Source organism: Aplysia californica, unplaced genomic scaffold (assembly GCF_000002075.1).
Source record: "Aplysia californica isolate F4 #8 unplaced genomic scaffold, AplCal3.0 scaffold00070, whole genome shotgun sequence".
Classification (NCBI taxonomy): domain Eukaryota; kingdom Metazoa; phylum Mollusca; class Gastropoda; order Aplysiida; family Aplysiidae; genus Aplysia; species Aplysia californica.
In genome coordinates, this window is record NW_004797340.1 from 1,705,284 (window position 1) to 1,731,651 (window position 26,368).

General features: G+C 39.7%; 2 protein-coding genes across 2 annotated transcripts in view; one reads left to right on the forward strand and one right to left on the reverse strand.

Annotated features, from left to right (window-relative positions):
* LOC106011200 overlaps nucleotides 1–13,231 on the forward strand; it is a gene marked incomplete at its 5' end in the record, with an annotated part of 17,596 nt that extends 4,365 nt beyond the window's left edge. Inside the window, 1 exon segment of the mRNA XM_013079994.2 lies at nucleotides 2,063–13,231. Within this exon segment, the coding sequence (XP_012935448.1) occupies nucleotides 2,063–2,131 (69 nt within the window).
* Nucleotides 13,232–21,006: 7,775 nt separating this feature from the next.
* On the reverse strand, nucleotides 21,007–25,856 carry LOC101849357. Its single transcript, XM_005093836.3, has 2 exons — nucleotides 25,718–25,856; nucleotides 21,007–22,339 (listed from the first exon to the last, which is right to left on the reverse strand). The coding sequence occupies exons 1-2, from the start codon at nucleotides 25,720–25,722 to the stop codon at nucleotides 21,028–21,030; spliced, it is 1,317 nt and encodes a 438-aa protein (XP_005093893.1). The 5' UTR covers nucleotides 25,723–25,856; the 3' UTR covers nucleotides 21,007–21,027.
* Between the last annotated feature and the right edge of the window lie 512 nt (nucleotides 25,857–26,368).

Consider the following 26,368-nt stretch of genomic DNA (forward strand, 5'->3'; position numbering starts at 1 on the left):
TTCGTTTGGCTTGTATGTTGTGTGTGGTTTGGGTTGGGCATGGGCAATGTTCACCCCAGGTTATATACGACTAGAAATATTGACGTGGACTGTTGGTGTTTGTTGTTGTTTTTTGTTTTGTGTGTGTGTTTTTTTCTTTGCTCTACGTTCACTTCAAACTTGCTGATTTATGGTATTTTAATCAAGGTTATTTTTACGCTCACCCCCGATACAAGTTACATTATTCAGCGAGCGAGCTTCGACCCAGCCTTTCAGCGGCTAACCCGGGCTACTGGAGAAGGACTGGACATGCCAGCAGTAAGACCGAGATACTCGATAAAACATTCCCCACACGGGAATCGATCTCAGGTCTACTGCGTGCGACAGCACAGTGTCTAACTGCTACACCAAAGACGCCGGTGGACCTTGCCTATCAACTGGCGTCCATGAAAACCTCTCAAATATATAATATAAATCATCATCATCATCATCATCATCATCATCATCATCATCATCATCATCATCATCATCATCATCATCATCATCATCATCATTATCATCAACTGTCAGATCTGCCGCAGACATCGGCGACCATGGTCATTCATTACTTTGCTCGGATGCTCTTAAAAAAGCTACGATACCCTGATCTTTCCCCATTACCCATACATAAAAGATTCTCCAAGTAGGTTGCTATCGGCCTACCCCTACCTCGTTTGCCTTCAATTTTGCCAGTGAGAGCAAGATGTTCAAGACCTTTATATGTCTATTCAGGTGTCCCAAAAACTGCATTTGTCTTTTCCTGATAGTTTTTAACAGTCAACATCCAATGTGGGCTTTATCAAGCAGGTTACTACCTCATATATGATTTCTTTTCCTTCTAAGATATTCTCAACAGTCTCCTAAGAAACCACACTTGCTGTTGCTTCTATCATATTTGCACTACAAATACATGTACATAGAATAATACATGTATGTTTAAAGGGCCTACACCAGTTCCATGATCCCTGAAGGTATAGGTTTAACGGTTGGAATGGAGATATTGGTTCAGCCATCTCGGCCATAATTTACGTGGCATCTGTTGTTTACTTCAGCCTAGGCTGAGCAAAGAGCTACACACCCACCCACACATTAACAGCGATAATAATATACTGCAGGGATTAAGCGAAACCGATAGACAAAAACAATAGTGGGAAAGCTGTGAATCATAATTTCTTACTGTTAGATCTAAGGCATTTACTCTTATTTGAGGACTCGCCCTCTGTGAATATGAAATAAAAAAAAGGGGGATGGATGGCGGGGGCTGTCGACTGTTGGCCAAACAGGGCACTCTTTTGTGAGAGACAGGGAAAGAGAGAGAAGGGGGGGGGATGAGAAAGAGAGGGGGGAGTGAGAGAGAAAGGATGGAAGTGAGAAAGAGAGGATAGGGAAAAGAGAAGAGGGAGAGAGGATAGGGAAGAGAGAGGGAAAGGAATTGGAACAAAAAGACAGAGGGGGGGGAGGAGAGAGACAGGGGAAGATGGGATGAAATATAGGGGAAGGAAGGGAGAAAGAAAGAGAGGGGGAGGGAGAAAAAGAGAGTGTATTACAATATGAGAACAGAAAATGAGGTAGGCCTTGTTGTGTGTGATAGGGTGAGGGAGTGAGCGATAGGGTGAGGGAGAGAGAGCTACAGATGGATAGAAAGAGAGCAGGCTGGAGAAAGTTGCATGGTCGTAGTGGGACAAGAGGGAGAAAGAGAAAAGAGAGAAAGATGGGGTGAGAGAGAGGAAGGAAGGAAGAGAGAGAGAGAGAGAGGGAGGGAGGGATGGATGGATGGAGGGTGAGACAGGCAGAAAGAGAAAAGAGAGAGAGATGGGGTGAGAGAGAGAGAGACAGAGAGAGAGAAACAGAGATAAACTGATGGATGGAGGGGGAGACAGGCAGAAAGAGAAAAGAGAGAGAGAGAGGAGAGAGAGAGAGAGAAACATGTTGCTGAATGTGTCTACTGACCAGTGTGTTCAGATCGTTACAATAACACAGACAGATGTAGTTGTTGTAGTGTCCAGCCTGTAAACATCGCTTCTTCTGTTTCCCGCTGTTTCAGACGTCCCTGGAGAGTATACGACCCGCTGACAATACAAACAGCCTCCTGTGCCAGCTACTGTCGGAGTGAGCAGGTCACCACAGCTCACCCACTTAGGATTTCTCTATTGGCCATCATTGACAGCCCTGGGACGCTCACTTCTTCATGCCATGGATGCTTGGTGCAGGCTATGAACAGCTGAGAGATGGGTGCTTAATGTGTCGGTGCTGAGTGCTTTTTGTGTCGGTGTTGTTGCCGCTCTCAAGTTTCTGAAGATCGGAAAAGATCCCAAGTGTCAGTTTGGACTTAGTAAACGGTCCTTTGTGCTGATGGCTTGCGATTCTGGAAGGATCTTTGACACTTTCTGTACCCAGTTAATGAACAGAGTGGCTCCTGATGAAGTCAGTAGACACCTTCCGTCGTCGGTTGTGCTTCTGTTGGAAGTGGTTTCTTCTGTCCATGTGATATTTTCCGTGTTGGTGGGAGCTGGTGTCTCTGACGTTCCCGATATACCGTTTGTGCGGAGGATTTTTTTTCTTTGGTCAACTATTAACCACAGATGAAGGTGTGGGGAAGAGGGGGACGTTCGGAGTCCTGTGGCCAAGTGAGCCAGGGCAGCATGGCCGAGGTTAGAGAGCCGAGAGTGTGAGTGTTTAGTTTACATTGCCCACCATATCCTTTACTTCTCAGGGAATTAGAGCAGTATTTTCCAGTAGGATTCCACACCGGCCTCACCCCCACGTCGTGTTTGCCGGCTGAGCTACTCATGGTCAGCTGTCTCTCTCTCTCTCCAGGTTTCACGATGAGTGACTTTTAGGTCCGGCATATCAAGCAGTTGACACTGCAGACTGTTCCTTGCTACGGATTGGACCTCCCTCCTGGCAAAAGTTCTGAGTACAAGTTTTAAACGATGATACCTTCTCTTTCCTTGGTGTGGAATTTAAGCTTGAGCTGGAAGTGTATTGTGAGTACCTGACAGACTCTTTGTTACCCTCGTGAGCGGATTATGAACCCTCAAGGCAGCCCTGTAGTGATATTATTTCTTCAGTACCCCTGGAGGGGAGTGAGCCTAGTTACTGGTAATACTTGTATAGCATTCACTGGGGTTGTCTGTTGGCTGCTCCCATCAACATACTGATGACGGTGGTGATGACGCAGTCGTCAGTGACACTATGCCTGCTGTCTGTGACATTGTGCCAGGGCTGGGTCGGGTCACACCCTGTGGTGTCTTGGAGCACTCTGCTACCTGTGGAGGAGGATGCGAGTGCTGCTGGGATGGATACCGCAGTGCCAGGCTGCTGTTCCTACTGTTCCTAGGAGCTGTGGTTTACACACACACACACACACACACACACACGCACACACACACACACACATTGTGTGCACCGTCGCTTCTGTCAGAGGACAAAGAGCAACGGGCGAGGAGTGTAGCTGGCTTGTCACAGAATATCGCTCGCTGCCCTCCCCCCCCTAACTCCTGGAGCGTGACATGGAATTCGTTTTTTGTATGATACAAACATGATGTATTTGAAGAGATTTTTTTTTCTTTTTTTCACTCAAACTTCCCGTATGTTTTGACAGCATCATCACATTTGATTGTCCATCATGTAGAATTATGTTACATGTATATTCTGTTTTTTATGGTGGAAGAGATGACATTTATCCAGTGAAGATTGTTTCCAGCATTTCGCTGTAGAACTGTACAGAACTCTATGTTTTAGTTTGTCTGAAATAATCTGTGATGATTGATGTGGTTGGACACAGACTCTTGAGTCCGGGGAACACTCTTTTGGACGTGTTGACTCGGAGACTGTCGTGTTGCTGTCCCGTACACACAGAGGATTGTGAAGTCGCAGAGACGGGACGTTGCCGTGCTGTCGTTCCCAGCAGCGGTCTCGCCCGTCCTGCACTCTTTAATGGTGTAAACATTCTATTACTGTGTTGTTTAGATATTTTGTTAGTAGAGATTTGCGTCGCAATATGACATGGTATTCACCTGTCCATCAGTACTGTACTGTTCAGTGAGTGATTTTCCTCTCATTTCCTCTTGTACAAAATGTTTCTCATTCTACAATTATTCCCCCCGCCCACCCCCTCCACCCACACCCCCACCACCACAAGCCAAGATGATTGTTGGAGGAATGATTGTAGTGACTGCACACACCCTGATGTACTGGGATAGCGTGTGTCATGGAACGAAAGTAGTGTGTCGTGTACTGAGAACAGTATCATGCTGTGTGAGCCACTGTCAGAAGATGCTGATGCGTGTGGCCCTTTGGGATCGACCTCCTTGTTTGTGGAGTGTTGAATGAAGAGTCAGTCCTGTTACTTTTTGAACTGTCAACAACGGTGAAGCAAATGGCATTTGTGCATAGGTAGTCTCTCATCTAACAGAAGACACGGTACATCGTACATCATCGCTTCGTGACTCTTGAATTATGTGACATCACACTGTTTCCATTATGAAATCTTACACATAACATATATATGTTAAGCCGACGTACACTAGAGCGATTGTCACAACTCTATTGATCCCTTTCCTTCTCTTGTGTGTTCACATACATAATGTTACCATTTCATTTGTTGTTTTCTGCGCAGAGATCTATCATGCGTGTACTGGCACGTTTGAGTGTGCAGGTGTGTGCAGCCAGTGGCGTGTTGTACATACGAGCATTTCTACTGCCTTTGTTCATTTGTTCTGTCTTTCTGTTTGTGAGGAGCACTGTATCCACTAGTTGCTACCACTGCAGGGATTTCCTAATGCTCAATCCAGAAAGGATCATGAAGTAATTGTGTTGTGTCATGAGATTTGCTGACAAAGTTCTTTCTTCTTCTCAAATTCTTTCGATTCACTTTAAAGTAAAACTACAAACAAGAAAACCTATTTTTGTTTTCGTTGGCCAAATGTCTTGTGTTAAAATACTGAGTGTAGACATATGCTTGACTACCACTGTGTAGTCTTGGCTCTAAGCTGTGTGGCATTTTGGTTTACATTGACACTTTTTCCTGGTCTTGCATGCAATGCATCTAGATCCAACCAGTTTGGGTTTTTGTTTTTTTTGTTCCCATCAAATCACTCATGTGGACGGTTTCAAGAAATATTTGCATTCATCTGTATGACTATGAGTATGCTTGCAGGTTGTGGATGCGTTCATTAATGTGTGTGTGGGTGTAATAAGAATAATGTGTGTGTATGTGTGTTTGTTAATCTTGTTAACGATCTCACTTTCTGGGGAGCAGCTGTTCAGTGTCTTTTCTCTAACAGTTGTTAATTCTGGGCCCATGTTTTATTTTGTGTGTGTGTGTGTATACAATGTGTGTATGTGTGTTATTCTAGTATTTACTCCGAATAGATTTTGACGGCTCTCCCGAGTGTATAAGGCAAGGAAAGATATAGGCTTCCTCTTCTATAATAAGTTGAACTTTTCCGAAGTTGAGCATCTCATAAAGAGGCTTTTTAGAATGGCTGAGTTTTTCGACTGGTGGAAAGCTACAATGAAATATTACAAATAGAAAGATACTTCTAATTAACTTAATGCTTCGGGTCAGATAAGTCTTAATTTTGTTAAAAATTAATGAAGTTGAGTCTTGTTTTTTTAACTTGAAGGGCGTGTCCTCTGCAGTGTAGTAAGCACCAAAGACTAATTAAAGTCAGAGGACAATCGGCTCTCGATGGCGTAGAATGAGGTGGACAAGCAAGTCTACCAAATCAGTCAAGGAAGTCAGTGCTGAATGCAGGTTTTATGTTTTAATAACAAATGGCTGAAATTCAGCAAGGAAAAAATATCACATTTACTCCATAAATGTTTGGCTTTGAGTAGTTAACATTTTTTTTTAAAAGAGAAAAAATAGCTCTAGGTCAAATTTGGGAACCAACTTTTCATTTTCAGCAATGGACCCCCGATGTTGACCTCTGTTGTTCTGACCTTTGACCTGGTACTCTCGCATAGAGGATATATTCTGTTGTTGTGGCATGCAAGGATTTCTGTTTCTCTTGTTGATGGCTCTACACCACGGTGATTGTTGCTCACTGTTCTACTACTACTACTACCACTACTACCACCACATGTTTTTTATGGTTCTGTCTTTTACTCTTTCTCTGCGGGACTTGTCCTATTTTCCCGGTGTACCCCCCTGTGTGTACCCATGAGTTTACTCGTGCTTTGCACTTGATCAGTATGGTGGAGCCATCCTCCCTCTTTATTTTGCCAGTATGGTCTGTTTTGTTCTCAAACTTTTCTCAGCAACTATTAACACATGAGATACGGCCCTATCAGAGACAGACATTTACTTTTTGAAGGTCCCGCCTCTTAAACAACCTAATGGTTCTAACTTTTAACAGACAACGAACTGAAGAACTGAAATCTGAATAACGATAATTGAACTTTGCACAATGATAGTTTTCTTGACATCCGAGTCTTATTCTGTGTCTAGTGAGATAGCCTACTTAACTTCATCAATTCTCTCTCTCTCTCTATTTACATATAATATTAAAAAGGGACATAGCACAGAAGTGATGTGAGGCAACTATTTGCACCAAGGGAGATTCCCTCTGGACCCAAAGAAGATGAGTAGGACTGTTTAGACACGAGCTGGGCTGAGCCATTTCTTGGAGATGTTGCCTTACTGTAGAAAGGGTTAGAAGAGGACGTTTCAGGTTAGGCCTGCTAGGTTTGTTTCTGCCGTTTCAAATTGTTTCAGTTGGAAGAAAATTGTAAGCATTTGTCCCTGTGAAAAATACCCCGATAGGCATATATATATATATATGTGTTTGTCTACGAGAAAATGGCACTGAAACCTTTGCTCAATGTGAAGTCCGTGAAACTTTTCAACAAACATGGACATATATGCTTTTAAAGAGATTGCATAATAATATTCTCTTTTTGTTCATGGATGGCTGTATTTTTCAAACAATTGTAGTCTTTCTACACGTACAGGACAAAACTGTTTCTTTCTTTCTTTCCTTTGTTCTCAGATGGGCTTTTACTTTCTGGGGACAGTCGAAATGTTCCCCCCTCTTTCCCCCGTCACTTGTAATGGGAGAGCATGCGATGATTTCTATTTGTTCATTTCTCTGAGCTCTCCGAGTTCTTTCTCCATAGTTGAGGTGGACATATCCGAGTCTGTCTGTTGTTGTTTCTTGTTAGCCTTCAAGTTGTGATACACTTCTGTTTCCTTTCTGTTTCTTGTTGAATACTGTAAAAGAGAAAAACTTTTTGATGAAAAATTATTTCCTGGACTGACGGAGGTCTCAGTTTCTTAAAACAGTGTCACTCCCGGTACTTCGAAGTTAACAAGGTTTACTTTAATTCCTTTTTAAAAAAAAAATCTTTCTATTATGTGTACATCTTTGTTACTTTTATATTTCACCTTGTCGTTCCTTACTTGTTGTTATAAAATAGTTTGCACAGGAGGCATGTAAAAATAAATAATCCCCCACCCCCAACCCTACTCCCCGAATCTTTTTCTGAATGTACTATAAATGATGAATGTTAGTATAAAAGTGTACACTTCGCTCCTCTGGCTGTCTTCTGTTCCTTTCAGTTACTTTTACCTTTTGTTTCCAGGTTGTAAGGCCCTCTCATTGTGATAAAGAGCTTCTACTTTCGCTTTACTTCGGGCAAGGATGAGTTGTTTTGTTAAGAGTTTTATTTTTGTTGACTAAACTTACATCGCTTTACTGTGTAAAAACTTTTTTATTCCGATTCCTTTCTTTGTTTTGTTTTTGTCTCTCGTGGCTTGGAGAACTTTGTAAAAGTAAGATGTTATTCCTAAAGAAAGGTACCGTTGTGTTTTGCTTTCTGATTCATTTTTCTGTCAGATTTTTTCTACTCATTCATGAGACAGTCGCAAGACAGGAAATAACACTTTAAGGCCTACCTTCACGATACGCAACTTATAGGGAAACAAAGTTATCTGTGTCCAGCACCGTGTGTTGGTACAACAGTATGTTGTTTGTCTGGTTGATTGAGTCGCTTTCCTGTCTGTTACATGTGCACTACCGGTTTCACTTTTTTGTTTGTTGTTTCAATGAAATAGCTTAAGCCGTGAAAAGTAGATTTTTAATGACTTTCTGGGACGAAGGATGGGTCTCGAGTGTCTTTGCTGAATGATTTAAGGAATTGATCTGGGGGAGGAAAGTGGTGATTGACTAGTTAACATATTTCAGAACAATGAAGAGTGAAGGAAGGTCTCTCGATAAAAGTATTACAGAAAAAGTACAGTGTAACATGTTTGTAGAGGCTATTCAGAAGTCCATAAAACAGAACAGATGTTTAAACTGTGGACTCATCAAAGTTCAAATGAATAGAAGGAAAGATTGTTGATGAGCTGCGCGTAAGCTTTCTCTTGTCGGGTTTCCAAGTTCTTCGGAGTTCCCTTTTACTTTTACTTTTAGTTGATTTGTTTTTGTTTATTAAAGAGGAAAATGTTCATAAGAATGGGAGAAAGCTTTTTAAATACAGTACGTAAAACTCCCATAACACAAACTTCATGGGAGCAGAGAATTTCTTTATGTGTAGGAGATTTTGTGATATATTTTAAAAGGAAAATTGCACGCAAAATAAAGAGGGTATGAAGTGGGGGGGGGGATAATGTTGAAAATCTTTCGTGTGAACAGGAATTTTATGCCAAATTTCATATCAAACAAAGTGTACAACATGTTACTTGTAAGCAGTGGTTATAACATTGTAAATCAATGTTTCAAACTTCAGTACTGGTGTAGTACAGATTTCAGATGTTGAGAAGTCTGATTATAAGCGATGTTGACGTTTATTATTACAGTGGACGTTAGAGGAGTTATGTGCAAATGTGATGAGTTCTGTGAGTGGAAAGTCTGGTTGTGTGTTCGGGAACCTTCATGAGAGCTCATCTTTATCATCATTGTCGGCAAAATCTCGTTTCATGTAGCTCCTTCTCACACTCGCGTGTTGATCTTTCTAGGGAGACTTCTTTTTTCATGTTTGGTCCATACCACGACAAATGTTTAAAAGCATGTACAGAGAGATAAGTTATATTATCATAGCAAGGTATTACTATTAATAGCGTTCTTTGATGTAGTCCGTTCCCGTGATCATGAAATTATTTTAGTGTATGAAGCATTGTAGTTGTAGTTATAATGACTGTTACTCAGGGATGTATGTGCGTGCCTTTGGCTTTGTCCAGGTCCTCTTGTGCTAAATCACACTTTTTTTCTCATCTCATGACCATCAGTCGTCCTAGGTGTGCGTCTTCATCCAGTTGGGTTGGGGTTTTGCCTCAAAGTTATTTTGTTGAGATTTGATTTCCTGACCAACTGCGAATGTGGTGTATTTGAGATCATAGTTTTATATTTTACCCTTTGCTTGATAATTTCAGAGATAGTAATCACAGATATTTGCGCTATTTATGAATCCTTCATATCTTCGTACTCTGTTCCAAATCACAGAATTTAGACCCTATGATGTTTATTTTGAACCATATTATATACTCTCTTTTCTAAACATGTTCAGACAGTGCTTGACATTTGATTTTTCCACTCCTCATCATTTGTTCCCAGTCAGGTTTAGCGTTATGTAGCTTTGTGCTTGTAAGTAGTTCCTGTCTTTGCACATATTATCTTTGTGTTTTGTCTGTGTCTGTGTGTGTGTTCTTTGTCTTTATCTGTTTGTTATTCATCAATTCAAATAATTGTTGGCCTTTCTTTTTTTCATTTTGAAACACACACATTGGAGACTTAACAGACAAAATAGGGCAAAAAAACATCCGACTTCATGTTAGACATTGGAAGACACATGTATGCTTGTCCCTGCATTCACAGTCACACATACTACTACAACGTGCAGATGCTCAAACATTTTATGCCCTCGGTACCGGTACCATAGATTGTGGGTCTTCTTATTGTGGCGGGAGAAGGTGAGGATTAAAACTCTTGTGACAGGAAGTCAGTTTGATTTTCACTATGTGCTGCCTTTCCCGTGGTATGTTTTCCTAAGGATGCAGAACTTAACGAAAACACTGGAGTCCTTGGGATTCAAAAGCCATGATGAGTGGCATTGCCTTCTCGGATCTTTTGTCCAGAAAATGATGAATGACGGCGGTCACACACGTCAGGAAGTAGTTGAGATGCCACTGGTGGTGGTGAGACCATCGTGAAAAGTTTGTTATTCAAGCCATAGATACAGTAGATGAATGGCCATTGGTGTTGGGAAGAAGGATGATTACCAGAGAAGCTCTCTGCCACATATAAGAAGTCCTAAGGAACTCTCGGAGATATTTTTTTTTTAAAAGGAAAACGGATGTATTTGGTAGAATGGTTTGTGATGGGTGTTCACAAATGTTTTCTCTTTACAGTACTTTTCAGCAAATGTTTACAAATAACTGAGGGTAATATGGAAAAGGTAATTCAGACAAAGGAAACTTTATATTTCATGAAGCTCTTTCTAGATAATTTTTTCTTTCTAAATGAGTCTGCAGAACATGCTGAATTATGATTACATGAATTTGTTACAAGGAATTTGTTACCTTAAAGTGAGGGATGTGGGCAAATATGTGTGTCATCCCGGAGCTATTGTGCTGGCTTACTTGGAAGACATTTAAATACATCTGCATGTTTAGATAGCAACAGTGAAGAATAACCCCAGGCCTGATGTAATAGCTCTGATTGTAGTGGAGAGGATTCTACTTGACAGGAGCGTGCGGATTGTCTGCTCATTGTAAGGCTCGCTCAGATGTCACTTTTCGAAATGATGTGCGGCAGAGTCCTTCACTGAGCAGTCCTAATGAGATGTAGGGAAAGTGGGCCTGGGAGTTGTTCTTTACTCGTGCCGTTTCTAGCATCTGTCAGTGAGAGTCACTTTTGTTTCTCAGAACCGGTAAGAAATTGTTATGTTTTGTTGTTACAGATTCCATTGTGATCTTTTCTTTTTTTTTTTTTCCTTCTTTGGTTGAATGTATCTGTTGACAAACCTTGTTAGTTTGGTCTCTGGCCCCCAGCGGGGAGACAGCTCATGTACATACCGTGGCATTGACATCTGTACAGGACTTCAAGTAAACGTTTCATGTATTCTCTCTGCTACTGTTTTGCATCGTGTACATAATTTCATAGCTTTGCCATTACATTCACAAGACGGAACATTTTGACTGTGTATCATGTGTTATATTTGCTGCTAGGTCATTTTGTAAGACATGCATTTTGTGAACATTTTTATTAGAACTTTATTTGGGATTACTTTTTTTTTTTCATTGTTGTCGGATTTATTTTTCAGAGGGGAGTGGGGGAGAAAAAAGTCTGGTTTGTTGTTGTTGAAAAAAATTCCATCATTGTGACTTCTCCTGCTTTTGACTGTAGTAATTTTTTCAAAGCAATTTTATTTGGCCTGGTGATAATTTTTTCTTCTAGAGCTTTCCATGCCTCTTTTGTTGTCCTTTCCCCTGTCTCTCTCTAAGGTTTTTATCCAGTTCCAATATATGTTTTATAATTATAATCCACTTGAAGCAAAATGAGGCCCAGTAATTTCACATAAAGTTTATATGTGTAGCTTTTAGCAGAACTCGATGTACAAAGAGTTCTGGAGATATTTTAAACTTTAGTAGGGAGGAGGTCAAGAAACAGCTGCTGGAGTGGTGTTCTTCATTATTATAAGTTGAATGAAGTGAAGAGAAAGCTCTGTTGTCGAGGCAGAAGTCAGTAACAATCAGCACAGTGGTCCCCCTGGTTTGTGTCTATGGTTTATTGACCAACTAAAATCTGGCCTCGGGTATGATGTGGCCTCCGTGCCCGGTACATAGCCCCGTACCCTGTTTTGAGTGATGGACTTTGCGTCACTTCCACAAAATGCAGTTGACAGCAGGGTGTATGTGGCCAAAGAGCAAGGGTCTGACTGATGTTGATAAGTGAGCTAGTTGTACAGTACCAGACGTGCTAGAACTGATAATGCGAAAAAGAAATGGTAGAAGTAAAAAGAACTAGTAGCCTCTCGTTTCTTATCCGATGTTTTGTAATGGAGGTAACATCTCCTGTGGTATCCGCATAGACCGCTAGCTCTTGTCAAAATGCCTGGAAGCATGTGCCGAGCAATTTCTTTTTAGATGTTGTTTGGAGAAAAAGTATAGTTTTATACTAGGAAAGGTTCTGATAACATGCACTGTAGTATACTGGTAAGCTGGAATGTAATGCCCTTTCCAGTGGGAACAAGGATAGTAAACAGTTTCAAGTGCAAATTTTGTTTCTGCTGTCCTGTTGCATCAAAAGCAAAGGAAAGGGAGGGACTATATAAAGTGTGTAAGTGTACATGTAGTATGTACATTTTATCTTTCCTTTTTGTCTGAAGACGTGGCTCGTCACTGAGGAAAGTGGCCAAAATGTCAGGTTGTTTTCTTTCGTTCACTCTTCTAGAAAGGTAAGAACATCGCACTGTTGTCATACAGTTACATTTTAGTGTTTGTTTTTGTTTGAGTTTTTTTTTAATGATTTGAGAATCATGATTTGATTTGCTTGATACTGTATTTACTCATGTCCTAGAGACATTTGCCATGTTATTGTTTGAATGATTTCATCATCATCATCATCGTCGTCACAACATTTGTCATCGCAGCATCATTGTCGTTCTACATTGTTTGGCCATTTCACATCATGAGACATTCAGCGAGTGTACTGATGTATTAGGCAGTCAGGCTGCTAGTTTTCTCTCTCTTTCCCTCTTTCTCTCCATCTCTTACTTGGGTTTTTTTGTTGTTGGAGTTTTTAAAAAGTTTTTTTTGTAAACCGACCCCTGTCAAAGTTTTAATGTTTTAGATACATAAACAATAAACATCTATACAAATGTCCTCTTGAGGGATTTGAACAGTTAATACTCAACAGTAACTCTTCCACCCACCACCCACCCAAATCCTGTCACTGAACGGATAAAGTATATCCCATGAGAACTTTGTTCTCTCCTTCTCCCCCCCATCCTTCACTATTTTCTCTCTCCTTCCCCATTCCTCTTCTCGATTTCTCTCAAGTTACTTGCTGTCTCTCTCTCTCTCTCTCTCTCTCTCTCTCTCTCTCTCTCTCTCTCTCTCTCTCTCTCCCTCCCTCCCTCCCTCTCTCTCCCCATTTTTCTCTTCTATCTATATATATGTTATGTCGCGCAGGTACACTCGCTACGTCTGGGTTTTTTTCCGATGATTTTTATTGTGAAGGCAATAAAAGACATTGTATGATATAGAGTGAGTTTCCTCTTGATTTTATTTGTGCTCATTATTTTGTTATTGTTGCATTTTTAGGCAGTAGCAGAAACAATTTTATGTGTCATTTGGAATGGTGACAGAGAACAGGAGAAGTTTTCATTATTCTGTCCATTGTATTTAATGAATGGCACTCATATATATATAGGCCTACTTTACACACTGTATGGAACATCACAGCAACCGCACCAAACCAGCACATATCACTACATATAAAACCTGCACGTATCACTACATATAAAACCTGCATGTATCACTACATATAAAACCTGCACGTATCACTACATATAATGGCACTAAACAGAAGGGTGAGAGCCCAGCTGTTGCTGGATTGATAACAACAATAATATATGTGTCACAACGTGGTGGAATCAGGCGCTCGTCAATTTTTGAGCATATGGAGTTTTTGGTATCATCTTTAAGCGTGTTTATTTGTCTTGCTTTCGATGAAAAAATTATCCATTTGTGGCGACTGACCTTAAGACCAAATTGTTGAGGTGTGTTGTTGTTATGTGTAGTACGTCGCACTTGAGTTCATGAGTTACAGTTCAGTGAAAGTGTCCAAGCTGTTCGGGTGGAATGTACGAAAGTTATGTCTCGTCCTGCAATGACTTACATGTGTGTGTGTGTGTGTGTGTCTCTTCATGCTACACATTTATCTTTAATAGAAGACGAAATATTTTGGATTGAAGGAAGTAGAGGACACCTGTTTTCAGAGGTAAAAATAAGAGAGAAAATGGCCGCCGAAGTTTGGTGACTTCCAAAACTTGAGAGACCTTAATTAAAAACTGTAAATTTACATCGTTTGTGCCTTTAATCAACATTTTTCAGTAAAGGCCACACAGCAAATTGTTTGTAAATGGACATAAAAGGTGTTGAGTCAAAAATTCAAAATTCGACAAAAATTGTAAATTGGCAGAAAAATGATGTTTTCTTCGATTTCATTATTTTGACGAGCTCCTGATTTCACCACGTTGTGCCACATAGAAATATGTCTTTTCAATGACATGTTGGCAGCACATAATGTAGGAGCCACTTGAGACTCGATTTGTTGCTTTTAGATAACTGGACATGACACCAGATTGCTGGCCAGTCTTACAACTTACGATCTTTAACACTGTACACCCTGGGGTCATTTTTTACCCCAGGGTTGTATTCTTCACATTTTAGAAGTATTCTAGAATGAGGATCTCTTTGAACATTTCAGTATTTTTCAAAAATTAATTTTGACAGACTGCTACGCAAAGCGCACAGATCGGATTAATGAGTAAATCCTCTTTGGAAAGTGGTGGCACAGAGTTCCTCTCGTCGTATGGATATGATAGTAAAACACGACGCAAGGATAGGTTTAATAATTACACACACATTCCTCACAGACCTAAAATATACTACAAATTCAAATATAAATGTTCAGAGTTGAAGCGAACTGCACAGTTTGTGAGCGACATCGGACTGTCTAGCTGCTGTCATCGAGAACGAGGAAGAAATACAAATGTAACAAAGGAAAAAATTTGAGGATTCATTTTGTGTAGCACAAATTTTAATAATCAAGAAGAACGTATTGTAATGACAAGGATAACAATTATAATGTATGGTCGCTTTTAAGCACAAGGGAGCTATCCCGAAAAGTGCTGTTTTTGAGAAAATCTAAGGTAAAGTTTTTGGACCCTTGTACAGTTTCTTTAAAAGACAAGGCGAGTTTTTCTCTGTAACCAAACAAATATACACACCAATGAAACCAAACTTCTCCTACAGGACGGGAAATGCCCATTTTTGGTGTAGATCAAGATTTTCTAGAAACCCCAGAAATCTGGGTTAGCCCGCTTGTCCTTAAAAGTGACCATATATAAAGATTCTTCTTATTATTACTTTGTAAAAGAGGGAAAAAAAGATACTGCCATATGCCATTTTGAAAAGTGACCTGAGACAGTTTAGTTTCAGTAAGAGTTTTATGCCACTTGCAACATAATATGGTCATATTAGTGCCGAAGGTTAGAGGTGTTACAAGACAGTAACAAACACAAAAAAGGAGGGGAGATCAGGATAGACGTTTGACAGGAAAGAAGGAGAAAAACCAAAACAGAGCACCCACCAACCACCCACCGACCTATGACAGTCATTCATATATATATATATATATATATATATATATATATATATATAATATAATATAATAATAGGACTGAACAAACCATATCAAGACAGAACATCTACCAAGGAACAGACAACCTAAACAAATTGTAAGTTCTATACTAGGAAAAACTGAAACAGATTCTGATTGACAAAGAAATTAAAATGTCGGTTAAACTTTAAAACTTTAAACACACTTTGACGAGATTCTATTTTTTTTCTCTTATTTTTTTTTTTCTTTCTATCCTTGACAAGACACACCCTAAAAAGCAGAGATCACACACACACACACTTATATAAATATGTACTTATGAAGGATTTAACATTTTAGTTAGGATTTACGACATTTGCAACACAAATGGGTTATATAAAGTGCTGAAGATTAATGGTGTTACTAAAGAGTAACATTAATGGAAAAAAAGAAAAAGGCATAACGAATGTCGGACATGAAGGAAGGAGCAAACCACACTAGAAGAACACCTGCTTACCACACACAATAAAAGGCTCTGTGACAAAAAGGGGATGTCTACAAATGTAGCAGTTAAAGTGAAAAAAGTTTAATTACTTGAAACACAAAATTATATGCCTGGCATGAAGAAAAAACTGATTCAAATTGTGGACCTACAAAATCATTGGTTTCAGCATATTTTGTGACCAAATAGAATATATACAGTATTTGCAGTATATACAGTATAACATGGGTAGGTCGAATACAGATGACTTGAAATCACTCATCCGTCGAAATGTGTCTGCAGACTGCAGTCCCCTTTTTAAAAATTTCTTCTTTATCTTTGTAAGATATCCCTCAAACTACGGGTTCCTCAAACTACCCAGGCTGGTCCTGACGAATTTGAGCTATCCGTGTTATACTGTATAAAAGTAAAGATAAAAGATCCTACTACATGTATTACTCGTAAAGTAAAGGGGCAGTAGAGGTAACCTACTTTGTCCCAAAGCCTGCATACGTACATAATACGTGTAATGGACTTGAGAGAGCTCATTCAATTTCATCAATAAATAAAATAAATAATGTCCTGTTGGAAGAAGAAATAAGTTGTCACTAAAATGACAATAAATAATATATATATAATGCTACCTAAACCGGAGTTTACATGAGCTGGAATTGATAAGTGACAACTCAGACAATACCGAATGAGCATAAATTATGTTAATAAATATATTTGACTTTTGAGACTGTGATAGTGATATGTGAATAAATAGAGGGCAATTTCCAGATTGAACTCATAATACATAACTTAATCTATATATAGAATTTCCTGTATTTTCCCCTTCAAAACTCACATCATTCCCCTCCTCACCCGAATGTCCAAACTAGCTGATCATCAATTCCCATCAAAAGCCAAAAACCAACTTTTCTGTGATGGGAACCGTAGATGACTGAGTGTTAAAATTGAGTCCCCTCTCAGGACCAGAGCGTCAAACAAGAAGAGATGAACTTCACGTACATGCACCTTCATTGATTGCGGAAGAAAAGCCATAGTGAATAGAAAGTGTTATTATCTCGATGTCATGTTACAAAAAGAGGCGCGAGGGGAAAATCAGCCAAGGCCACAGTCGTATAAAAAAGCACTACTTGGTACATAGCGTGCAACCGACCATTCATGTAATGACATAAAGTGCACATGCATTACCAGAGGCACTCACTCATAATACTCATAAAAGGGAAAGTGTTATATTATCATCTGGTGTCCAGTAGTATTTCACTATTTTTTACTTTCATCACAGGGCTCAGGAACCAAGCCTAACTTGTCAAATTATACACACTTGACTTCATGACTAGATCTATATCATAAATAAGTGCTTATAACAACAGGAAGCACAAAAGTGATTTATGAGAAAAGTTAAGTTATCCCAGGCACTCGTCCTAAACGCAAGCCAAGACCTTACTTTTGCTGAACATAATACACATACAGTCAAACCTCGTTATACCGCCAGCCCCACTTACCGACAGGTTTAGTGAATATACGAAAAGGAATGCCTATATAAAAATAGTATTTTCCCCTTTATACTATACCACCATCTGCAAACGGGGTTGCACAGTCCTTGTAAAGAAACCCTACAATACCACCAGCAAATTGGCTGCCACAGGCACACACTGCACACAGCGCCTCCACCCACTCAGTGGCTACTTGAAAATCTCTGTCCCACACACAGTAGGCCAATGTCTCTGCAAGTCCGACCTGTTTAAAGCATTTTTTGACGATTCGCTCCTGATTATGAAAATATTATTTTTAGGCTTTGGCCAATACGTCAAATAAAAAATGGGAATTAAATTTTAAAGTCACCAGGAGTAACTTCAAAGGAACTGCATCACCTGGGCCTGTCGGTGAAACATTTGGCTTGGGTAGATATCATCTTGATTACCGAAATGCTGGCCGGTCCCGTAAGGCTTTTATATTGTGAGGACTCAAGCCAAGGTATACATAAAAGGTCTGAGGTAGCCTGATGACTGAAGAGTAAAGTAAAGTAAAGTTGTTCCCGCATCCGATCTGGCCTTGTTAGTGAAAACTTCCTGGGCTTTCGGCATATTGTGGTACGCTGGCCAGTCAACTGAAGAGTATTGAGTATAAAAAACTACATGTAGCCTAGCTTCTGATCCGGCAAAAATTTTCAATTGGAATTCACATGAAGTTCAGCTTGCACTGTACATTCAATTGGTTGCCACTCGTTCTTCTCCTGTACATCCTAATCACACAAGACAGATCTAGATAAGTCAAGACCGGCCATAATTTGTTTACCACTAGTCAAGATGGAAATCGGTGCTAACATAATACACCGCCAGCCCCACTACCACAAACTTCATGCTCGTCCCAAGGTAGGCAGTTCAATGGGGTTTGACCATATTGACTATACAAGACGCCCTTTGCTACAATGTGATTGTTGTAACCGAATGCCTGAAGTTTTATCACAATTTACATTAAGCTTTCTCTCATAGTGCATTGCTAATTGCTATTCATATCCAAAAGTACTGGTACATGACATTGATACAATTCATGTTCAAATACATACACATAATGATGTCAGTTAGGCAGGGGTTTAAATAACAGGCATATATATACAAATGTATTGGTAACGCGAGCCGTAGGATAGAATATAGGCACAAAGTTAAAAATGTAGCAGCATGACAAAATGAGTCACTCAGTTTTGAGATATTGGGCAAAACATTGATTTTTCTCAAAATTGTTTGTTTCTGACTCCCCGACTGTAAGTGTTTATAATGTTGGAACGGAAGCAATCAGACTATACTTGTTTCCATCCGCTTATAGTTGGAACAGCTGGAGCAGGTTCTTAATCTCGTACCCAAAGTGTACTATAGTCCAAATGTGACCGGTGATTCATTTTATCATACTGCTTTATAAATAATAAATATATCACGTTATCTGACGGGGAATCACAGCACATAAAATCCACCCCAATAGCACAATAAATAAATATACTGAGAGCATGAGCGCAGTTACAGACAGAAAGCTTCCACGTCTCAGTTTGTTTCATCGCTGGTAACCCAAATCATTTTGAGAACCTGTTTGGCTGTATGGAGACCACTCTAACATGAGCCCCACCCTTTGACATTCCTTTATACTTAGCAGCATTAAAACACCTGGACTAGAATACTGAACAAGATCACAGTGTTTTCCCGCAGAAATAAACATCCTTTACATTAACAATTTTCAGGGTGGTGGTGTGTGGCCACAGAGGTGTAAGACATTCACAATAAATATATAATAATGCTATCAACAGGATCATAATATTCAGAGAAAGCATCCCTCTTCAATTAAAATATTCTGCGTAACATGGCATTTCATTTAGCTTGTATATAAAAGACTGCTGCCTTACCACTGAGCAGAGTGCACTTTCCCCACGGTGATACCATAAAATAAAGTACCGGGTAATTAAATCAATTACCTGCAACCCTTATATATATATATATATATATATATAATAATATATAATATATCAGTATTAACAAAGAAAATATCATAATGGAAAGCTCTGTCTTTTGCTAGATCTAGACATACATGAAGATATTAGAATAGAGGAAGCTCAGGAAGAAAGCAACTTGTAGTAGTTGTAGACTCTGACAGTAAACAACTGCATCTTTCGCATTCACCTCCCAGCAAATCAGCCACACGTGGATCTTCTCAGGGAGGGTTTCTCTATCCTCCTCCGAACTGGGAGTTTTTTTCCCAGGCTTCTAGCTTTTTTTTTTTTTGCAGGTGTTTTAAGCGCTCGTCAACACAATTCAGATAATTTGTGAGGCCGGCTTCGACCCTGTCTGTAAGAACCAACTGGACTGGGAGGGATACAACAATTAACAATTGCTTTACTGCTACACCACAGACACAGGTCTTCTGGATCTGATAGAACCTGCAGCTCAAGGTTGATCAAAGTCAAAGCAAAAGACCTGTCCAAAGTCCAATTCTTCACACCCCACAGCCAAACCTTGGGGTTATACTAGTAATTTATGTAGCTCGAGGCTCATGCTCACAGAGACGTCATGTGGATTTCAGGCTGTTTTCACAATAAAAGGTGAAGTTTCCAGAGTAGGAACAGAAAGGGTCATAAACAAACATGACAAAGCCAAAATCAATGCAAAAAAAGCAATTAAGTTTTACAATTCAATCACAATATCATATTATTATACGTAGAACAGTGCAAAGCACCTGGTATGTGAAAAACACCCAGATAGACCCACATATTAATATATATATATATATATATATATATATATATATATATATATATATATCTCAGCTGCCTCTTCAAACACACCACTGAGCTCGAGCTGGAGCAGCATGCACTCATTCTTATACGGGAGGAAACTGAGAGCACATCCAGCAGAGAACAGCCATACCCGTACCGGTACAAATACAAGGCATATGTGAGGCATTGTGGGGAAATCAGGCGCTCGTCATAATAATGAAATCGAATAAAACTGGAATTTTTCTGTCCCTTTGGCAATTTTTATCAAATTTTTGCTTTTTGACTCAACACCTTTAAGGTCCACTTAAAAACAAATTTCTGAGGGGATTTAATTGAAAAACATTGACTAGAGGACAAAAAAATGTAAATTTTCATTTCCAAACGGCTCTCAAGCTATGGAAGTTACCAAACTTTGGCGGCCATTTTCTCAATAATTTTACCTCTGAAATCAAGTGATTCTTTCTTCTTCAATCGCAAATATTTCGACTTTGATTCAACATATGGATATTTTTTTCACCAAAAGGAAGGCAAATGAACAGGCTTTAAGATGATACCAATAACCCAATATGCCCATAAATTGACGAGCGCCTGATTCCACCACGTCATGACACAGGTATGGGGGAAAAGTGAAAATGGACATAAACAACAGAGGGATAATAAACAAGACCTTTGTCAGGTCAGTATCAGAGCCCTTGAGCCTGCAATTTTTTTTTAAAGTTTATTTTCATTCAAGTAAGTAGACGGAACAAAATGCCATAACTTTTTTTCACTGCCTCTATATATTACAAATATATATGAAACAATCATTTTTAACATGGAAATAAATAAGAAAAAAGAAAGAAATTCTTCAGCAGATAAAAGTATTGCACAAATTATAAAACAGGCTAAGCCTTGCACAGCCCCCCCCCCCCCCCCCCCCTCATTTTTTAGTCCAAATGAAGACCTACATAAGCTTTAAGCATTTCTGGAATGGGGAGCATTGCTATGGCAGAAGGCAAGAGGGTATTGTCAGCTTGTAAGATCTGCTCTCTAATTACAAACTTGCAAATGCTCAGCAAGGATGGAAAAGGAGGAGTGTGGCCTATACCCCACTCCTCAGCCACATGGCGGTTCAATTCGGTGGGTTCTCTTCCTCCACGCCAAACACCGCAGGCTTTGGAGACATTAGGTCGCAACATTGATCTTTTCAGTAATGGTAGATAGGTGCTGATTTGGAACACAAAACTGTCTATGTGTTCCGAGATATCATTACCACATTTACTTAGGAACTGCTCAGATATCAACAGGGTGTTAATCATGGTGACCATCTTCTCCTCCGCGGTTGACAAGCAGTCTGAATCATAATCAAAATAGGAGGCCTGCAGGGAAGCACCTCTGTGCACTAGGAGGTGAACCAGTTCAGCATCGTGGAACATTATTCCCAGGGTAAGTAGAGGATAGCTTCTATAAGCAGAACTAGTACACGTGTTATCAAAAGGCCTTTCTAACAAAGTTTTGAGGTTGAAGGAATCTGGATGAGCATGATCCCCTTTAGCATGGAGAGGTCTCAGACGAGTTATCAGATACTTAAGATAAGGGGCAGAACACTTGTAAAGATCCTTCGGCAAAACTTCACGTGTTCTGCCCTCTGCGAATATCATTGAGAAGTACTCTTTCGTCATTAAGGAATCAAAAAGAGAGCTTGAATTGCTCCACAACAACAAAGTATACAGTGTTAAACTCATTCCTGGATAAAAGTTGAACATAAACTCCAGACTGCCAGTGCACTTGATAATTTCAGCCACAATCACGGAGACAAGGTCATCATCCGTAACTTTCAAGTAGAATCCCAGGCGTAGTAAAGGATACAGACATCTGTTCAGAGTGCAGCCATTGGGCTTCATATTTATCCAGGGCTGCAGCTTCCTATGTTTTTGGACTAAAGCACTCACATAAGACGTCCACACAAACCTGTCTTGTCCCACTTGTTCTTTACAGTTGTCATGGTAACGTGCCAAACACTCCCTGACATCGTGGTAATGGCTCAGCGAGAAACAGCACACTGACCTGTATTTTCGCGGAGGGACCGCTCTACCCCGTAACACTCTGCGCTCCCAGTCCAAGACCCATGTTCTGCAGTTCCATTCCAGATCCAGTGTCGAAAAAACTGATGTTTGTTGCAATTTGTGTCTTGGCTGTTCTTCGAAATTTTGAAAGTTTAATACTTCTGGAACGCCAAGGCGGAGTGGCATCTGAGACCTAGAGGACAAAAAATAAACTTAGCTATTACAGCGAGCGAGAGCGAGAGAGCGAGAGCGAGAGAGCGAGAGAGCGAGAGAGAGCGAGAGAGAGCGAGAGAGAGAGCGAGAGAGAGAGAGAGAGAGAGAGAGAGAGAGAGAGTTAGGAGGCGGGGGGAGGGGGAAGAACTACACATGATTTTGACCTCATAGTCCAATAGTTTATATCCATTTCATTTTTTATTAAGTATAAAAATGTTGCAAAGTAAAATTAGGATGAGAGTTTAAGACAAGAGAAGAGGAGGATTTACTTATGGATAGGAGACGCAATATTGTTATAGTATATCATTTATAACATTTGCAATTGAACAGACCACATCGTTCAAGGTCATGTGCCACCCGCTTAAAGCAGCTCAGAGACCAAGCTATTTTATTAGCTTATCACGCCACTGAGAGATGTAGCAGAAGGATTTAAAGTGCGTGACTCACAAAAGATGAAAGATGACAATAACTTCACTTCACATAATCATTTGTCTAATAAAAAAACAAGCTAGCTAGGGTTTCACCACATGTACTAATCTCATTTGGCATGATTGTGACCTGATTTAAGGAGAAATTTTATTCTAGTCGCAAAGCCCATAAGCAACACTTTCATACTTTCTCTAGCTTCGACACAGAACAAGGAGCACCGATCTATACATTCTTCTATCCTTCATTTTATCGAATCATATATGTGAAGCGTGCTGACAAAATGAGTCACTTCTCAGAATTGAGCCCTATGGAAATCGGTACATCATGCTTATAGATGAAGTTTTTACAATTTATAAGTATGAAATAATAAAACCCATCATGTAATACTTAAATAATATATGGCATCGATAGAAAATCTACAAATTAGTTCCTAGTGTTGATTTTTGGCCAATTTCTCCATTTGTGGATTGCGAGAAGAAACTCATTTTGTCAGCACGCCTCACATGATATAACAGATACCTTTTGTAATGGCAGAGAAAAGAAAACCAATCTGACAGTATAAAAGAAACCACGTGTCAAATGTTAATGGATGTTGACATGAAGCCGTGCCAATAAAACCATAAATTATGAGAGATTTATGATCCCCAAAAATCAACACTTTATACACAAATTCTAAAATCCAGATTAAATTTTATACATATATATATGTATTATATATATGTATGTACCAACATTGGATGTCAACCCGACAGAAAGCAAGTGCACTTTGCCAAATTTGGAGAACATTGAGCTGGCATTATTTCAATGGTTCCAGCATGTAGGTGACACGTCTTATTTCTGATCCTTTTCTGATAACAAAAGCAGACGAAATCGCAAAGAAACTTGGCCTTTACTTTAAATGCGTACACAGGATAGTTGGACTGCTTCAAAAAGAGACACAGGATTATCACTTAAACAGCTGTGTGTGACAAATCTGCAACTGATGGTGAATCCGTTTTACAGCAAATTATTTTCTAACTGCTGTGTGGTACACATTAACTTGATTTTTCTCGTAGATCTTTCAAATTTTTGGGGGGGGGTTTTGCTTGACCAAAGTTATGGTGTTGAACACACAGGGAAATCCCTGCTATGTTTGAGTTATAATCCATTTATGCTGGATCTATTCTAGACGTTATAATACAGTGGATCTTGGATTCAATGAGAACTCGGATTCAATGAAGGGAAATGGATTCCAAGTTTTTTTCTTCTTCTTTAAAATCAATAAAAATGACCCTAACAGTAACAGAGTCAGCTGTGTAATGTAGGGCCTAGCCTCAACCTTATAAAAATACAAATATTCAAAATATTCGGCCTCTATGAGTCTGAGTATTGTATGTGGGTCAATGTTGAAGTACCGTGCCGTAGTGGCATAGTAGTGCAGTCCATGCCGGCTTTAAGCACGGTCATCGGGAGAAAGCTTAAGCGTGCTTAAAGCCGAAGCGTGCTTGAGTGCGAAGTAGACATAATCCAGAGATTTTCATGTAGAAAATTTCCCGTTCTATTTTCCTTTGTTTGTAAGCAGGCCTGTAGCAGTCCTGCAAAAGTGTGCACGTTTTTTTGGTATTTTTTTACTTTCCCTCCCGTCTCACACTCAGCTACCAGTTGTCTATTTTCTACTAAATATTGATGCGCTGAACACGAATATCAACTTCATTTCCGTCGCAAATTAATGGTTTTCGAAATATTTGATTGTTTTTAACCGAGATAGACATGCTTTGGACCAATCGGGGGGTTCCAGGGGGGCCTGCCCCACTGGGGTAAAAGAAAATCTGGGGGGTTACAGGGGGGCATGCCCCCCTGTTTTTACACCCATAATTTGATATTTTACAGTTAGATTTGAAATTGTCTTGAAAATAATTGATTTGCGACAGTTTTAGTGGCTTTATGTGTGATCTGCAGCAAACAGTACAGCAGTTTGACCCCTGAAACAGTGCATCTGTGTGCGGGAGTGAAAGTAAAAATTTACCGGTTTTTTTACCCGCCATGGTAGTTTTTGCTTGTTTGTTTTTGTTTTGTGGTCGAATGGGAAATGAAAACTTAATTTAGACGGCCAGTCACGATACAGCACACTAGGCCTACACACTGCCTGTGCGTACCACTGCCTGCTGTGCCGCATTCATACCACTGCCTAATTCATCCCCCACACAGTCTTTGATCCCACCTCGCACGTGATACACAATCAGGATTAATGGATAGCGAGGGTCAAAGGGGAAATCGAAGCCAGCCTCCCTTTCTCGTCTCCCCGACTCTCTTTGTATTTTTTTGTTGTCTGTGTGTAGCTTTGCCCTAGGCTAGATCCTATGTCCATGTGCGTGGCTGTGTGCATCTCTCTGCCATCCTCTCTGCCCGTGTGAGTGTGTGTCTCCATCATTTGCGTTCTTTGTGTTTCTCTTAACTTAACACACTCCACTGATGGGGTGTAGACTATTTGAACGTCGATGGGTCATCATAAAAGTATTGACTGTCTTGTAAAGAAGCGTGCCTGAAGCCGATTAAGTCCGAAACATGCTTTATGCCGGTGTGCTTAAAGCCAGCACAGACTGTACTGTAGATCTAGTAGCGTAGAGTAAGTAGCAGTAGCCAGCACACATATAATGTAGGCCTATATTATATCATAGTATAGGAGGCCTAGCTACATCTTGATCTAGATATCTAGATCTAGATTCTAGATCTCTATAGATCTATTAGATCTAGATCTAGATTCTAGATCTAGATCTAGATTCTAGTTTTAATAATAGCCTTATAATTCTGTAAACACACAACACAAACTGTGACAGGGAGGGAGTGTGAAGTGAGTCAGACTCAGATAGATCTAATCTAGAATCTAGTTTAGAAGACGAGTGTAAAACAGACATAATTGGACAACAATCGTTTTAGACGTGACACTTACAACATCCTTGTATTGACCGGTACGAATACAACACTCTGAGGCCTGCCGAAAGATTACCAAGTTGAAACCATGATCGAACTTGTCAAGTCTGGCCTCAGTGCGCTGCTGGTCCACACAAAGAGGTGTAGTTGCTTTGTTTGTTGACGTCTGTAAATGATTCAAGTTTTTATTTTCCCGAGTAATCAGAGGAGCGGTATCGTTGGAGATATATAGTGATTGTAATCGAGTAGTGTATTTCTGAATCTGATTTCTCTCTATTGCAAATGCAAATAGGCAAGTGCGGTCAACATTTCGTGGTGCGATTTATTTTCAAATATTTCCTTAATAAAATAATACTAATAAAAAATCCAAGTGGGGTTTCTACTGATTTTTTAATGTTTACAGCTGGGGCAATATAGCTTTTAATAGCATGTCCGTCAGATTTTTTCGGGACATAATTATGCTTATAGAACGCATGTTTTGAGAGACATAAGTGCAAAAATGTGTTCATTATAACAATAATTTATTGTAACAATTTTTGCAAGTAAAAATTGTCTTTGATGAGCTGTGACGTAGGCCATAATATAAATAATTATATTGTTGATAAATTTAAAAATATAGGAGAAGATATTTTTTACTTAAAGCAAATAACCAAACAGCAAAATCTATCAT